Source organism: Antedon bifida, chromosome 11, assembly GCF_963402885.1.
Source record: "Antedon bifida chromosome 11, ecAntBifi1.1, whole genome shotgun sequence".
Lineage (NCBI taxonomy): Eukaryota > Metazoa > Echinodermata > Crinoidea > Comatulida > Antedonidae > Antedon > Antedon bifida.
In genome coordinates this window covers 8,055,705-8,072,476 of record NC_136236.1, presented here as the reverse complement: position 1 = coordinate 8,072,476, position 16,772 = coordinate 8,055,705, and the positions used below count along the sequence as shown (strand labels likewise).

Here is a 16,772-nt window from a genome sequence, read left to right as displayed (position 1 = left end):
CTACCTAGGCCTAGCTAGTACTGTTGTAGCAAAAATAGCACAGCGGAATATTCTCTCTAGGCCTATTAATTGTTCTCAGTCTCTTTCCCCTCATGATCTTGGTGGTGTATATCTGTATTTGTTGTTGCTGTTATTGTAGTAGAGTACTACTCTTATAGACTTAGCCTACTATATTCTTGTACTTCCTTTCTTATAAGGTTACATATTTAATAAAAGAAAAAATACAAACAAAATACATAACTCACTTTGACTGGTTCATTGTGCATAGTTTTATAACAAGTTCAAACTTAAAGTGCTTGTGTAAAGCAAGAAAAATTAACATTTTTTCGAGAGCGAAAACATTTTCCGCCGTTAAAGACAACTCCGAGTTTGTTTGTGATGGTTACTGAAAAGTGTTGCCATGATATAACATGTGCGTATATCTTATGCGCATGTGCGTATATCTTATGCGCGTTTGCGTACGTATCAGCGAGTAACAACTAACGCGTTCCAAGATAGAGGTCAAATATCGCAGGATCGGACTGTATAACTCCTATATGTACTATAACGTCTTCAAATTTAAAAGGGGTATTAAACACGTACATGTTGCATGCACAATACAAACTTTATCATTGTCATTATTATTCAAATTCTCCAAACTAGTCGTGAGATTCGTTTGCAGATTGTTATATTCAATAAAGTCAAAGAAAGATTTAAATTGCAACGAAACAAACTTGATTGTCGGTTATATATTCTATTACAAACTTGATACAGACTGAGTACTAATATGGTATGGAGACGTCAAAATAGTGGGTAGAAATCTACTATGACCTCAGGCACATTTGACCTCAATGTCGTTTATCTTAAAGATATTATCGTCCCCTGAAAAAAACATTTTTTTTTTGCTGAATATGCCACAAGTATCTCTTGTGGTACGAGAGAAAAATTGTCATTTTTTTAATTTGAAGGCCATCGGTAGTAATTTTAATGTAGAATATACAAATGATCAATGATGAACAACATACGATGATATTAAAGACGCATTCCCTACGTTGTTTCAATCTAATTTAAGATCACAAACTGTTTTTTATGTAAAATTAAATACTATATGGGCCTATTGTGATAATTTTCTTAATTGTCTTTAATAATATCAAATACCAGCATGTGTTGCGTGTGGATTGATATTTTCGTTTTCCTTCTGCGATTCACTCATTTTTGATTGATCTTGTGAAGGCCAAAACAAATGGAAGAATCATACATTTTCAGTAAAAATACCAGGTTTTCCCGCTCCAATTTGTTTTAACAGATTATGCAAATAAATGTACATTTAATGTAAGACAATATAATGTTTTTTAAAGTAATATTTACAGAACGTCAACAAATGTCGGGATAGTAGGGAGGTTTCGGTACATTTACGAATACAATAACGAAAACGTCACACATTTGTGAAACCTTTGAGATGATCCCCATTTCATATTCGTAAAGTGTATTCGTGTTGACGAATATCACCAGTCATGTCAACTACAAAACGAGTATAGTTTTTGATCTATTTTGCATTTGAATCAGGAATGATTAATGATTATAATATAATTATAGAATTATTGAAAGTAATTTAGTAAAGGTAATTTACTAAAATGCTAGGCCAATTTTGACAAATAGAAGTTTTTAAAGTCCTCACTCGCTTTGTTGTTACGCTAGTCATAGGCAGCCAATCAACACGTACCTGTGCTTCGTTAAAATTTACCACAGTATTTTGGACGGCGGCCTGAATATTTCATAACCATGCGAAACATATTTTTACTGGCTTACGAAAACGAATATGTGTGCGTGTGCATATCTGTTTTTGTTATCGTATTCGTAGAGTTGCGAAACCTCTTTATTGTCTTTAAGTAAACCAATACAATGATAAGATATCAAAATGTTCAAGCTTTTTCCTCCAACACATACATAGGTTTCAAAATGTTGGTAAAATAATTACTCTCTACTGACGGTGGTTTAAAAATGTAAATAAAACAGTTTTCCTACAGAGTAAACTAACTGAATCAGTATAGGACTAATTGTTACTGACAAATATCATTGATTTACGGCCACATTTTTCTGTTTTCTTGATTTCACTTCTTTGCTTGTGCTTGCGCTGCTTTCTTTGCTTTTATCAATTCCACAATTTCCTAATATAAATAGAAAAAAAGATGAAATATTATTAAATTTATTTCGTTTTTTATTATTTTCTATTCTCTCGGAAAGTTTGTTTCCGACAAAAAAACGTCATAAATAAACAAAGCATTGTCTCACTCTTTCTAGATATAATTATGTGGATTAATATTGTAAGTTGATTTTGTTGTTAGATCTGTATGAAGCATTTTTTACCGATCTATTTTGTAAACTTCCACATTACTATACAAGATTTATTCTGAAATCAACCTGTAACACTCACACTACTACTATATGCCTTTGATGGTCAAAAATGTGTGTCATACAAATTTTATAGAGAATAAATTAGGTTGATAGACTTTTAAAGATGGATGAGAATGTCGGCCCAAAATAATGTTTAAAAATACTTTTAGATATATCAGAAAACCTTAATGATTTACACTCAAAATATGGATTTGAATATATTAGATGAATGTATTATTATTGATGTTATGATATTGCAAATGACAAAAACTCAGAATGGGCAGCTCATATAAAAGCACCAATAAGAGATCTATCAATTTCCAACTGGAATAATAATAAATAATTATTAATAATTCAAGCTTACATGGAAATAAAAAATAAACTGGTTTTTGAAAATTACTTATTAGATGATTTCGAAAAATTGGAAATCAAAAAAAAAAAGTTTTATTCTTGGAAATGACCATGTTTGTTGTGAATTGACCGATCTCGATCGAAAGAGCTATCTCATAAATAGACTTTTTGTGTTGTGTAAAACTTGGATTATCACTGTATAATTATTTGTAATGTTGGCTTAGACAAATGGGGATTTGTAGAGCTTAGATTGGGGGCGGGGGTGGTGGAAGTTGGTGGGCGGTACATAGTAGGGCACAGTTTGGTTGTCATTTTTACATTTTTATTATTAATTTTATAAATTTGATTGTTAACTCAGTTGGTTGTTGGTAAACATTGTCGTTTAAGAGAACCTTCATGTTGAAGTGTGCCACTGTTACAAAAGTGTATGTTCAATACAATATTATAGTAGACATTAAAACAATATTAAAGGCATTTGCTTTGTCTGTTATTGGTTAAATTACCAGATATTTGTCTATTTTACTACTACTTCTCGTCGGGCTAACAATTTTTACGGTAACCACACAAATGGAAGGAATGACAAGAGATTAGATTTTAGATATTATATTTTATTTCCTAATATCATTGTTGAATGTTTTAAGCTTGGTTCCCACTAGCGACGCAAGCACGTAACGCAACGCAAGTGATTTGACCAATCACAAGCGATGGATTATCATTAGTCACCTCGATTGTGTGGTGCGTACGTCCTTGAGTTGCGTCTCTAGTGGGAACCAACCTTTAAAGGGGGCTTATGTCGACAGCGAACTGAATGCAACTTAACTGTGTCAATATAAGCGCTCCAGGAAATTGAACGAAAGGAAAATATGTCGACGTAGGTGGAGTTGCTTTGATTTGAACATTTTCTTTTCTCGAACTAAAGGCAACTTTAAATCACGTAATCGTGACCAGTGATGATCAGTTTGATGTTAAAAAATAAGCGTTCTCGGGTCCATTCCAGTGTTGAGCACCAACACACTGGTTCCAATCCGGTTTGTTCAGTAGCTCAAAAAATGGGTTTTTTTTGTGATTAGTTCCACTCAGTTGCTGTGTCCACATGAGCAATTATTGTCATTTCAAGTCTGATTGTGAAATCTGTACCTACCTTGTATCTCTTCATACATTCTTTCTTCGTTCTACTTGGCACAGCTTCGGCTATTTTATCCCATCTGTCCGCTCCATAATCTTTAGGGTAAGATTTCAATGCTTGTTCTAAACTTTTCTGCTCTTCACTAGTCCATGCTTTTGGAAGATCAGCTATGAAATAAACCAAAAATAATATAGGTCACATGATAGTTGTTGCTGCTGATTCCTAATAGGGACTTTTAGATTTCGTACCAAGTTCTTTAATGTACACTATTATGTACACAGGACCAACGGTTTTTACATCCTATCCGAAGGCTTAGGCAATAAGAGACAAGCATCTTGACTAAGGATGCAATCAGTATGGTACAGATAGGCCCATGCCTATCACATGCTAGTCCGATATTATCATTACACCATCACTCTCCGGTATATACATCCCCCACCACAATTCCCAGACGTTCTCATGCACGAACGAAATCAGGTTCAATACTTAGCTTCGGTAATCTGACGAGAACCGGTGCTTCAATGCATTATGGCTGTATAAAATATGAGGTCCCACCGTCTTAGTTGACCTAAGAGATCTTTTACACACAGAAGATCTTTGTTTAATTAAGTTGCAAATGTATTATGGTATTGGTCATAAAGTGATTTATATATTAACATTAAGCTCTGTCTGCATTATCAAACTTTATGTGACCAAAAAATGTGATGATGTCATATCACTACCATATTTGGGAATATTACTACCATATTTGGGCATACAGAATGTCTATGTTTTTTCTTAAAACAAATGACAATAAATGATACTTGACTTGACTTGATATTTGGGCATATCACTACCAGATTTGGGCAAATCGCACTTTTTTTTTAAACTAGTTTGATAGTGTAGACAGAGCTTTAGTTAAAATATAAAGTTATTAATTATAAAACTCACCATCAGAACGTTCGGAGGGATTTGAAATGTCTGCCTTTTTTGTCTTCTGCACCGACTGCTCAAACTTCTCAAACGCATTTTTGTTAGCCATTTGTTTCATATCTAAAATATTTGGGATAAAAATAAAACTGTAATGTAATATTATATACTGTGAAAATTAACATATACTCTTTTCAAATCTGCATAAATTGTTACAACTTAGGATTAATCTTCTGATATATAACACGCTTTTACACATGCATACGCAAACCGGGAGAAATTATAGTTGTATTTTATTTGATCAGTATAATTGGTCAGTTTAATACCAGGAAAATACATACTTGGGACATCTTGGAACAAAAACTGGCATCTCATCATTTGTTTGTACAATTTTGTGAAAAATTCGCACTATGCAAACCTGGTTACAACTTGATACATTTTGCCGATGTAAAAACAGAAGTTACCAACCAATTTTAAAATTCAATAAATCAATTAATTGATCATTAAATCAAACAAATAATCAATCAATCAATCAATAAACTAATTAATTCATACACCACATCAATCTAGGGAACAGTCAATAATCTAATCAAATTGTAATATGATCTTAATCAACGCACCCAATAATAAATTATCAATACAAAACAGCCAGCTATCAAGTCAAACGATCAACCAAACGTACACAATAATATTACCCATAATGCAATACATCATAAAAACTACTTTAATAAAAATGCATAGTAAGTGGCCGAGTGGTTAAGACAGTGGAACCATAATACGTAGCCATAACATCGGTAAGAGTTCGAGGCTCACTCACTCTGTGGTTCTGGTGGTAGAACGAGCCTTCTCGGAAGACTATAAACAGTAGGTCCAGTGTACACATATAGCTCATGTGAACCTAGTCTTTGACCGAAGAAGTCGCCCAGTATTAATAATAACAAACATTTAAGTTACCACAATACACTTACCAACTTTCTGTAAATTTTTCGCTTTCTTCAAAACATCTTTAGCAACTCTTGTGACGCCAGTGGTGGAATGTTGATTGATGAAACTGGCTATCACCTCCCACCTGTAGGTTAATATAACAATGTGTAAATAAATAATAGGGAGCACATGAACACAAGAATGAGTGATATTTGGCCAAACCTGACATAAAAAAAAAGTACTCAATGCTCAATTTGTAAATTGTGAGATTGTGGTTGACTATATTTCGCAGTTGTCCTTGTTTTTATTTTATTTTCACAAAACCAACCGATAGCACATAACTAAACAATTAAATGTTGGAAACCATGTTTTCAAAACCAAGTCTTACTGTATACGAGGAACTGTATTAGCTGTCAAAAACCTGACAAATTACTTTTGTATCAAGAAATATACAAGTATACTTAAATGGTTTATTAAAAAATAAAAACCTTTGCAACAACATTGTTAATAATCTCATTTCGTTTTCGACATTTTTGAGCAGAACGAGAAAATTGAGAAAAAAATGTCCATTTAAAAAAATGGTGCTACAAGAATTTTTCATTATTATATTTAGTTACAAAGGTTCAAAGTATTTTTTTATAACATAGAAACCGACATTTTAAACAGCTAACCTTTGACATTCATTTGCCAATCAAGTAATCTGAAGCCTACCTGGACACTGTACCAGCTGGAAATAGGTTGTTAGCCTTGATAAGTAGCTGTAAGTCTTCATTGTTCCAAGGTGATGAGTCACTTCCTCCCCCTGTTGCTCCTTTGCCTGCAGATAGTTCTTGCTGCCGTTTAAGCTCCTTTTCTCTCTCTTGTCCAATCTGTTCAGTTACCTCTTTCAGCTGTAATGAGATAGTTTATAAGTATTTTTCTTTATTATTTTATTCAATTCAGCACACACACAAAAAACCCATGTTATATTTTGGAAAGCCAGAGAAGAGTACTGTATCAAGAACCTACTAACTTTCATGAAAAAATGTTTATTTTTATACTATTACTACTACGATTGTCTGTGTATTATGTGCATGTGGCGGGGCGTTTATTTCTTAGTTTGAGTTATTCTTCATTTAAATTATACACCACCTTATTGTATTTCTGACTGACGTCACGACGGTAGGTGGCGCAGCGTGGACAGTAGGTGGCGCTGCATGGTTGCTAGCCAACCAAAATATGCGTTCAACCTGCCTGAGTGACTCCTAGTTCACCAATGGTTTGGAATAGGCTTATTAAAGTAGTCATTTTAAAACTTAATAATTTTCAATAAAAACAAACTAAAATTTCAAAAGATCACTAAATATTTGTTTTTAATAATCTATTTATTCTTCAACTACAGTTTAAGTTAAAAAAAATTAAGCTAAGATACATAATTTGATAGAAACACAAATATATAGTGTTTATCAACATATAGCGCATTTTTGGTTGTGCTAGCAACCATGCAGCGCCATCTACCGTTGTGACGTCACACCGCAGAACTCTATACAAACCTGTGCTTCAAACACTGTCTTTGATGAGTTCTCTGCTGCCATTCCTGCATTCAATTTCTGTAGACTAATACAAATGTAAAACATTTGTTAATAACATACATCAAGCAATATAAAAGTAATATTATGTAACTAGATATTCAGTTTACAGAATGTATTTTACATATACTAGAGCAAAACCTTATTTGGGACCTTGCAATTTATTTTAGTTTTGTTTTTTTTATTTCAACTTTATTTAGAGCAAGTTACCCTTCAAAATAAACCAGCAGGCCAGCCGATTTAAAAGGTCACTCTTTAAAATGACAATTATAAAGATCTATACTTAACGAAGTTAAACTCAATACAATATAAAAATTACATAAATTTATGACAAAATACGTTTTTTAAACCAAAATTTCCAGGAATTAAATATATTTATTATTACGTTAGAAGCACTGTGTCAGTATAAGTCTTTCAGTGCAGTTTTTAAATTGCATGAAGGACTTTTACTGACTTTAAAAGTCTTTCTTAAAACTCACTTGTTTAAATAGAATTTTACTTTTATAGCACTTTATAAATGCTTGTGTATGTATGGCCATACTGCGTTGAAACCCCGGTTCTCGTCAGATCACTGAAATTAATCAATGTTGGCCCCGGTTGCATTCTGGATGGAAGACCGTCTAGAAATAGCGGCGGGTGCTGTATATACTGGAGAGTGATGGTGTAATGGATCGGACTAGCATGTGATAGGCATGGGTTTGAGGTTATCTGTACCATACTAATTGCATCCTTAGTCAAGATGCTTTACTCTCATTGCCTCGTCCTTCGGATCAGATGTAAAGCCGTGGTCTTGTTTACTTAACAGTGCATGTTAAAGAACTTAATACACTATCAAAAAAGAGTAGGGGATCGTCTCCCGGTGTGCTGATCTGGTAGGCGCTGCACTGCTGGAGAGCCTAATCCGAATTTCCTCAGTTTCCAGTTAAACTTGAGGACCAAGAATAATACATTTAACATTTTTAATTTATGTATTATAATTATAACCTATTACAAGTACTGACCTTTGTAAATCTAACCTTTGACATAAGGTTTCAACAGCTTCCAATCGCTTCACTAAATCGCCATCTTCACCAAGAAAATAGTTATATTTCTAAAACAGTAGAACAAATATATTTGATAAAAGTTGATAAATGAACGAATGAAATAGTAGTAGTTGGCAACACCGACATGACGTAACCCAAACGGAGAAGCATGTAAAGTGCAACATCAGTCTACAGCGCATTGAGATGTGTGAAATACACTATATAGATACATGAACTCAAAGAACTTATAACACAAGAATCTCCTGTTCGTCCGAAGCGCGTAACAATTTCGAAAGGCATTGTGGGATAAAGAGTAATTGACTGAGCCCTCTATAGGAATTAATAGTTTTGACTTCCTAGTTTGTAGGGGGCGCTGCTCCATGCTGTGAAATGGCGTCGCCCAGTTTGACCTTTTAACCCTGTACTTCCGATACTGTGTTTTAAATGCAAATTGAAGAACAGGAGATTCTTGTGTTATAAGTTCTTTGATTAACTGTATAATAAAGCTAAGCCAAGACAGAGCAATATAATGTCAAGTGAGGCTCACCTTACAAGTGTCTCTAAGAGCCTTTCTCTCCTGTCGCATTGCTTTCTTCAGAGCTTCTCTTTCTTTCTTAGCTTCATCGGCCTAAAAAATGTACATGAAATCACATAATGAAGAATGCATTGAAAAAAAGTGAAGAATTCTCAAAGGTCAATCATCATATTATGAATTATAATAAAAACAAATTATCAAGCATAGTTCAGTATAATCAAATAGATTAAGTGGTCAATGCTTAAAGATGTATTGTCCCTTTGACTATTTCCAAAAAAAATAAACATTTTGAAAAAAGGTGGGTCATTTTGAAGTATCATATTAGTTATTAACTTTCACCAAAAATTAATAAAAAAAAAAATCATTTAACTGAAATACAGACGTTTTTTTTGTTCAAAAAATAACTTTGACTTCCAGTCAAAGTTTTCGATCAAAACATATCTCATAATGCAACGCGCTTGTTTGGCTACTCTGTATGCATAATCATAAAACTTCTTCGCGATCTGTGTGAAAACACCTTCTCAACCGTGACGAGTTGTAAACAATCCTAATTAGCATCATGCATAATGCATACTTGTGGTTTGAAATCTTTGTTTACTTTCGCTCGCGACGATTTTCCAGACAAAATGTAATCAAATTAATTTACCTGTTAATTACGTAAACTTTTTGTTTTTGGCTCGAATTTTCGACTTAAAGTGAATAACTTTAATATTAATTTGATATGGCCAATTTAAATTTAGAATATTTTGACCTTCATTTTTTGTGGTTCAAGGGACAATACATCTTTAAGTTTTTAATCCATCAAGTTTTTATCACAAATGTAAAAGTATATATAGTGTTGAATGAACGTTTTTCAATTCGGTATTAAAATTCAAAATTACCTTAGCTTTTTCTTCTGTTTCTCTTTTTACTTTAGCTAACCTCTCAGCTTCAAGTGCAGATTCTTTTTCCTTTAAAACAATAAAAGTTTACATTATAAACCATAAAAAAATTAAGGACTATAAATCGTAGGTCAAGTGTACACAAAATGCTTGTGTGCACTTTAAAGAACCTAGTAGTAGAACCTGCATTTTACGTACGGTACGGGACCGAAAAGCGTGCATAAAACAAGGGATTCGTAAAAATCCAAGTTGACCTTAAATTGACCCCAAATACGTAGATCGTAGCTAAAAAGGCTGCTGTGTTTGCCTACTTTGTACAGCATGTAGGTGGTCACTAGCCCTTCCTAGACTAATCTAGGCCAGGCTAGCACTACAGGCCTAGCAAGATGTGAGGACTAACTAGAAAAGTACAGTATATACAGGCTGTGCGATGTTTAAATAAAGTGTTATAAATAAAATATGTTCTTGTATTTTCTATCAATAAAAACAGTCTGTCTGCTGTAGGGGAATGCACATGAGTTCCTCACACAGCCATGGCTTTGTGCTTTGTTGTTGTTAAATTGCGCCCTCAATGTAAGAAAATGATGTCATCGGTCATTTTAAGCGTACGTAAAATCAAGGGAATGTAAAATCAGGGTACGAAGGTTCTACTGTACATCTTTCGAGAAATCTACATCTAGGCCTCCTAGTAATCAATAATTGATATGATGATGAAGATAAGCCGTTGTTTTGAATTTGCGCAAATAAATTTGCCAGCAACAACAGGTTTAAGATGATCTATATCTGTTCATAGCAATCATGCATACCTTCTTTCTTGCCATCTCAGCAGCCTTAATGATGTCTTGCTTGGCTTTCTTTTCGGCAGCTTTTCTTTCTTTTTCATCATCTTTAAATTTCTTAATTCTAGGATCACAGGCATATGCATTATCTGTTTCATGAAATTTTAAACAAAATTAATGAATTTATCATATTACTTGAATATTTACAAAGTGGCATTTTAAAAGACCAAGTTAGATATAAATATTTTAAAACATCTGACAAACTGAGTGACTGGAAAAGCAATTCAATTATTTTTCAATCAATCAATAGGTTATAAAATTAATCAATAATCAGTCTGACATAAAATAAACACATTGCAAGAATAAAAATAACTGAAACTGAGTGAAGTACTTGGCAAAATATATCAGGAAAAACTACATTATGAGAAAGAGGGATCACTACTTGATGTTAAAAAAATTCAGAGGGTGTGCTTTTTAACATTTTTAGTTCCTATAAGATACATGTAACCCAGATTTTAATATAAGTTTTTTAGATGTCACCATATCAATTTTCCTGAAAATCAATAGGCATGTTCTGTAAGTATGAATCTCTGTAGACACCAAAACATTCAGGACGATATCTTGAAAATGTGTGCGAACAAAAAAACAAAACAAGTGCTATACTTAATAGCAAAATTATATTTTGGCAAATAATGACGTTATTATATTTAATTGTATTTTTCCGACATATCCTAAGAGTGAGAAAAATGTTTTTAAATTAGTAAATTTGATAAATAATGGTTTAGTTCAATGAACTTTAACCAAAATCATAGAACACAAATCAAATGAGATATTGCATATCTCACAAATTAAAACAAACCATGTTAGAGAAATCTAAATTGGAAATTGAAGTCAATCGTCATCAGTCAGAAAAGACAGTTGGTAAACTTACCTACAAGTTGCCTTATTCTAGCTACTTCCTCTTTTTTTCTTCTTAGTCTTTCAACTTTATTCTGTTTCTCAATCCACCTCCTCTCCTCTCTATTTTCTCCCTTTTCTTTTTCCTCTTCATCTAGGTAAGAAAATTCTCTCCAAGACTGAAAATTATACCTAGAATATCAAATCAACATTTATTTCTTTAAGATTTCAAATTAAATACAGATTACAAATTGAAATTGAAATATAATTTAAATATGTTTATAAAATGTATATACAATATAGATTTTAAGTAAAAAAAAATGTTATGATTATGAAAAATTAATTATTTAATCTCACTATTTTCTAGTAAACAATACATTTACATTAAATACTAAAGTAGATAATAAAGTGTATAATCATTGATTATACAAGATTTTAATTTTTTCTTACAGTATTTTTAATATTTCATTTTTGTTAATAGGCAAGAAAATAAAATTTTGATTTTTTAAAATATCTAACCAGAAGTTGTAGAATTTGTTGACTTCATCAAACGTAGCATTTTCACCACCTAACGCTGGCACTCTTGGTTTCAGGGACCACCTGAACAAAAACAATAACAATTATATCATTTTATAATATTAAATAAATTATAATAGTATTTACTGAATTACAAAAGTTTTACAAAACATCTTCATACTTGACACACACAAAAAACGCAGTTCTTCGTTGTAGTAACAATTACCATTAGATTGGGCTGGAACCCTAGCCATCAGCGCAAGCTCGGTGGTCAAAGGTTATGGGTTTTGCAACATTTTACACAAATAATTTATATAGAACGAGCTAAGTATTATGCCAAAGAAAAAGGAAGAAGAAAATCAACTTCATATTGTCTATTTTGCTTTACACTAAAAAAACATACATTCCAATGTGTAAACTGAAACAACATTACACTCCTAAAAAAGGATGATATAAACAATATATTACCTAGAATTCTTTTTAAAAACATCTCGGAATACTTGATAGAAGTTTTCTTTTGAATATGTATTGACGCTTGGGACGTCATCCTCAAACTGAGGATCAACACTATCATATGACTTTCTTTTGGTTGGGTTGCCAAGGATATCATATGCTGAATAAAAAGTGAACATAAATAAAAATGTTGCATAATCAAATAAATACTAAATACAAAAAAAATCTTAAAAGAAGGTGGATGTATTTTTATTTAAGTGAGACAAAATACAATCAAATAGGTATATTAAAGCTCTGTCTACACTATCGAACAAAACAATGTAATGTGCCCATATATGGTCATGATGATGATGCCATATCACTACCATACTTAAGCATATCATTATCACTCACTACCATATTGAGGTACACTTTTTTCTCACATAAAGTTTCATGGTATAGTCCGAGCTTTATACATCTTCAGTATTATTTAGTAAGCAAAAGTCTTAATTGTTTGTAGTAAAATAAAGTAAGGTGTATAGCATGGTATAGACTTGGATCTCCATTAAAAACAAGCAGTGAAAGTCAACTGATACTATGTATTCGTCAATGGATACAGCTACAAGAACAGTAAGTAATTGTATTTAATTTATAACTTATTTTTCCATAATAATACACCACTATTTATTTCATTAGCTGTTTTGAGCTTTGTATAGTGAGAATTATTATGTTGTTTCTAAGTTAAAGAATTAAACATGACTAGCTTTTTGAAATGAAGGATATAAATTTGATTTAAATAAATTGTTTTTTTAGTTTACTTGGTAATTATGTTATTTAATATAAATAATAATAATAAAATAATAATAATGTTGACATTTGGAAATAATGAAAATTAATGTCTACCTTTTGTGATACAAGTGAAGTAATCATCATCTTCACTGACTTGCACAGTGCCTTCAAGTTTCTTTCGTTTATCTGGGTGATGTTTTAACACTTTATGTTTATCTGAAAATTTTATTATTATAATTATTACTGAATCATGAATTAATAAATAATACATTAATATAAAATAAATTAATAAATAATATAAAAAAATAGAATTAGGATTTAGATGCAACTTTTAGCCAATCATGAATATGTATTCAAGTGCAACTTATCAACTAATCATGAATAAGTATTCAAGTGCAACTTATCAACTAATCATGTATAAGTATTCAAGTGCAACATATCAACCAGTCATAAATAAGTACTCTACTAGAGTGCAACTCATCAGCCAATCATGAATAAGTACTAGTATAAGATATCAACCAATCATAAATAAGTACTCTACTAGAGTGCAACTCATCAGCCAATCATGAATAAGTACTAGTGTAACTTATTAACTAATCATGGATAAGTACTAGTGCAACTCATCAGCCAATCATGAATAATTATACAAGTGCAACATATCAACCAATCATAAATAAGTACTCTACTAGAGTGCAACACATCAGCCAATCATGAATAAGTAGGCCTACTAGACGAGTGCTTCTCATCAATCAACCATGAATAAGTATCCAAGTGCAACGTATCAGCCAATCATGAATAAGTACCAGACTACAACACATCAGCCAATCATGAATAAGTACCAATGCAACTCATCAGCCAATCATGAATAAGTACCAATGCAACTCATCAGCCAATCATGAATAAGTACTAATGCAACTCATCAGCCAATCATGAATAAGTACCAAAGTGCAACTCATCAGCCAATCATGAATAAGTACCAATGCAACTCATCAGCCAATCATGAATAAGTACCAATGCAACTTATCAGCCAATCATGAATAAGTACCAATGTAACTCATCAGCCAATCATGAATAAGTACCAATGCAACTTATCAGCCAATCATGAATAAGTACCAATGCAACTCATCAGCCAATCATGAATAAGTACTAATGCAACTCATCAGCCAATCATGAATAAGTACCAAAGTGCAACTCATCAGCCAATCATGAATAAGTACTAGAGTGCAACTTATCAGCCAATCATGAATAAGTATCCAAGTGCAACTCATCAACTAATCATGAATAAGTATCCAAGTGCAACTTATCAACCAATCATGAATAAGTATCTAAGTGCAACTTATCAACCAATCATGAATAAGTATTCAAGTGCAACTTACCAACCAATCATGTATAAGTATTCAAGTGCAACTTACCAACCAGTCATAAATAAGTACTCTACTAGAGTGCAACTTATCAGCCAATCATGAATATGTACTTTACTAGAGTGCAACTTATCAGCCAATCATGAATAAGTATCCAAGTGCAACATATCAACCAATCATAAATAAGTACTCTACTAGAGTGCAACTCATCAGGCAATCATGAATAAGTACTAGAGTGCTACTGCTCATCAATCAATCATGAATAACTTGTACTAGTGTAACTTATCAGCCAATCAATGAATAAGTATTCAAGTGCAATTTATCAATCAAGAATAAGTATTAAAAATCAATCAATTTTAATTTTAAATGAAATTTGTAAATCAGTAAAATGTATTAAACACTATTGAATTTCTAGTAACTTACATGCTTTCTTAATGTCATCTTCAGAGGCTCTATACCTCAGCTTAGAGAGGCCTAAAACAGCATAGTGGTCTTGGTCCTGTATCAATCAAGATTTAATCAAATATTTAACAATATGAATTTCCATTAAGAAGCTTTCGATTTGTGACCACTGAGGACAGACAACGAATCTAGGTCAGGTCAATCACTTGGACCTAGAAACCATAAAACCAGTGACAATGTGAGGAGTGAGGACACACAAACTAACAATAAACATGGCAAAGTTTGGTTGTCGGTCATCGCAAGTCATAAGCTGTCTAGGCATAGTGTCTCCAGGATGTTGGGGAAAGGGAGAAACCAGCAACTGATAAGGGGATCTATCCATGTCACAAAAATGCCTTTTTTATCTTTCTAAATTGGGAAGGTTTATTTTTATGGTAAAAGAAATCTAAATAAAATAATAAATAATAATAAAAATCTAAATGTGACTGGATTTGAACATCTATGCCTGGGAATGGTAGCCAAGCATTCCACTAAGTTGCAATCTCCCTCACTCACAGTATTTTATATTTTTAAACCATTTTTATACCTTCCAATCTTTTGGATTTAGTGTCTTAAGCATAGTGTCATCTTCTTCGTCGAATATCGTTTCCTCTTCTTCGTCAGATGAGCTACTGGATTGTACAGATTCATTGTGCGATAGAGTGAGTCTATTGCGACGACGTTGAGAGAATGCCTCATACCACCTGCCTACTGGTTCAATTTTAACAGTTATCGGACCTGAAAATAATACATTTTCGCATAATATAAGATTTCAACAATCTGATTAACCTCCCATCATACAAAGGATGAAAATATGCAAGGCCTAGACCTTTAGTAGCTAGGCCTATACAATATTATTTTTAGGCCCTCTGTCCCTCTACTAGGTCTAAAATAGACTGTAAAATACGTCTATACTTATTTATTTATCTATTTAAACAATATTTTACGAGGGTGGTCCATCCAGCCGAAGCTGATCATTAGGGACCCTCACAGAAATACATCATGACAAGACATAAACATGTAACAATAAAAATTAAATTAAATAAAATGTATAAAGATAAAATAAAGCACAAACAATTTAGAATCAAAAATTAAATAAATTGAATTAAATTGGCCCTCTCAGAAGAAAAGATAGGATAAAGGAAGAAAACAAGAAGATGGTTTGCAGAAATTTGAAGGAAGAGTAAGATGAGGCAAGTCGGATGGAAGAGAATTTTAAAAAGTAGGAGCATTGTCATTACCGATTGAAGCTAATACTAATGTTACTCTGTGTGTAGGCCTACTAGCCTGGGCATAGGGCCGCCTAGTTAGATAATACCACTGAACTCCCTGGCTTATTTGGCCTACTAGAGATAGGCTTTAGTAGGCTAGGCCTAGGCTAGTAGGCCCAGAGGTAGGATATGGCTTTGGCTAGGCCGGTTGCCGCCTACCAAAAAAAAACCTACCTAGCTAGCATGGGCCTAGGCATTATTATGAATGTATGGTTTTATTGTACTTATATAGTTAAACAACTCACATGGTAGTCTTCCATACACAATAGACTCAGACTGATTGTTCTCGTTTAATAACATTTTAAGCCTTGTTTTTTCCGTAAAAAAAGTCTACCTGTACCTTCACCACCCAGAAAAAGAGACACACATGTTTTTTTGTCAAAAACAGCAATAGCGCCCTCAAGAACGTGAACAATACCACCACGTGTCTACCCTTTCAAAGTTTGACCAAAAAAAATGTGATGTGCCTATACGGACACGATGAAGTCATATCACTACCATATTTGGACAAATAACACTTTTTTATCAAACTAATTTGATAGTGTAGACAGAGATATTTGATATCTGAGACGTCAGCGGAATTCATCCAGATGAGCA

General features: G+C 32.7%; 1 protein-coding gene across 1 annotated transcript; it reads right to left on the bottom strand.

Moving 5' to 3' along the window:
- Positions 1 to 708: 708 nt before the first annotated feature.
- LOC144856443 (dnaJ homolog subfamily C member 2-like) lies at positions 709 to 16,553 on the bottom strand. Its single transcript, XM_078714456.1, has 17 exons — positions 16,421 to 16,553; positions 15,452 to 15,642; positions 14,887 to 14,962; positions 13,217 to 13,318; positions 12,350 to 12,494; positions 11,885 to 11,965; positions 11,400 to 11,557; positions 10,496 to 10,617; positions 9,690 to 9,758; positions 8,821 to 8,901; positions 8,253 to 8,341; positions 7,216 to 7,279; positions 6,395 to 6,573; positions 5,728 to 5,828; positions 4,781 to 4,882; positions 3,866 to 4,017; positions 709 to 2,147 (listed from the first exon to the last, which is right to left on the bottom strand). Exons 1-17 carry the CDS (start codon positions 16,473 to 16,475, stop codon positions 2,091 to 2,093), a joined length of 1,824 nt encoding a protein of 607 aa, XP_078570582.1. The 5' UTR covers positions 16,476 to 16,553; the 3' UTR covers positions 709 to 2,090.
- Between the last annotated feature and the right edge of the window lie 219 nt (positions 16,554 to 16,772).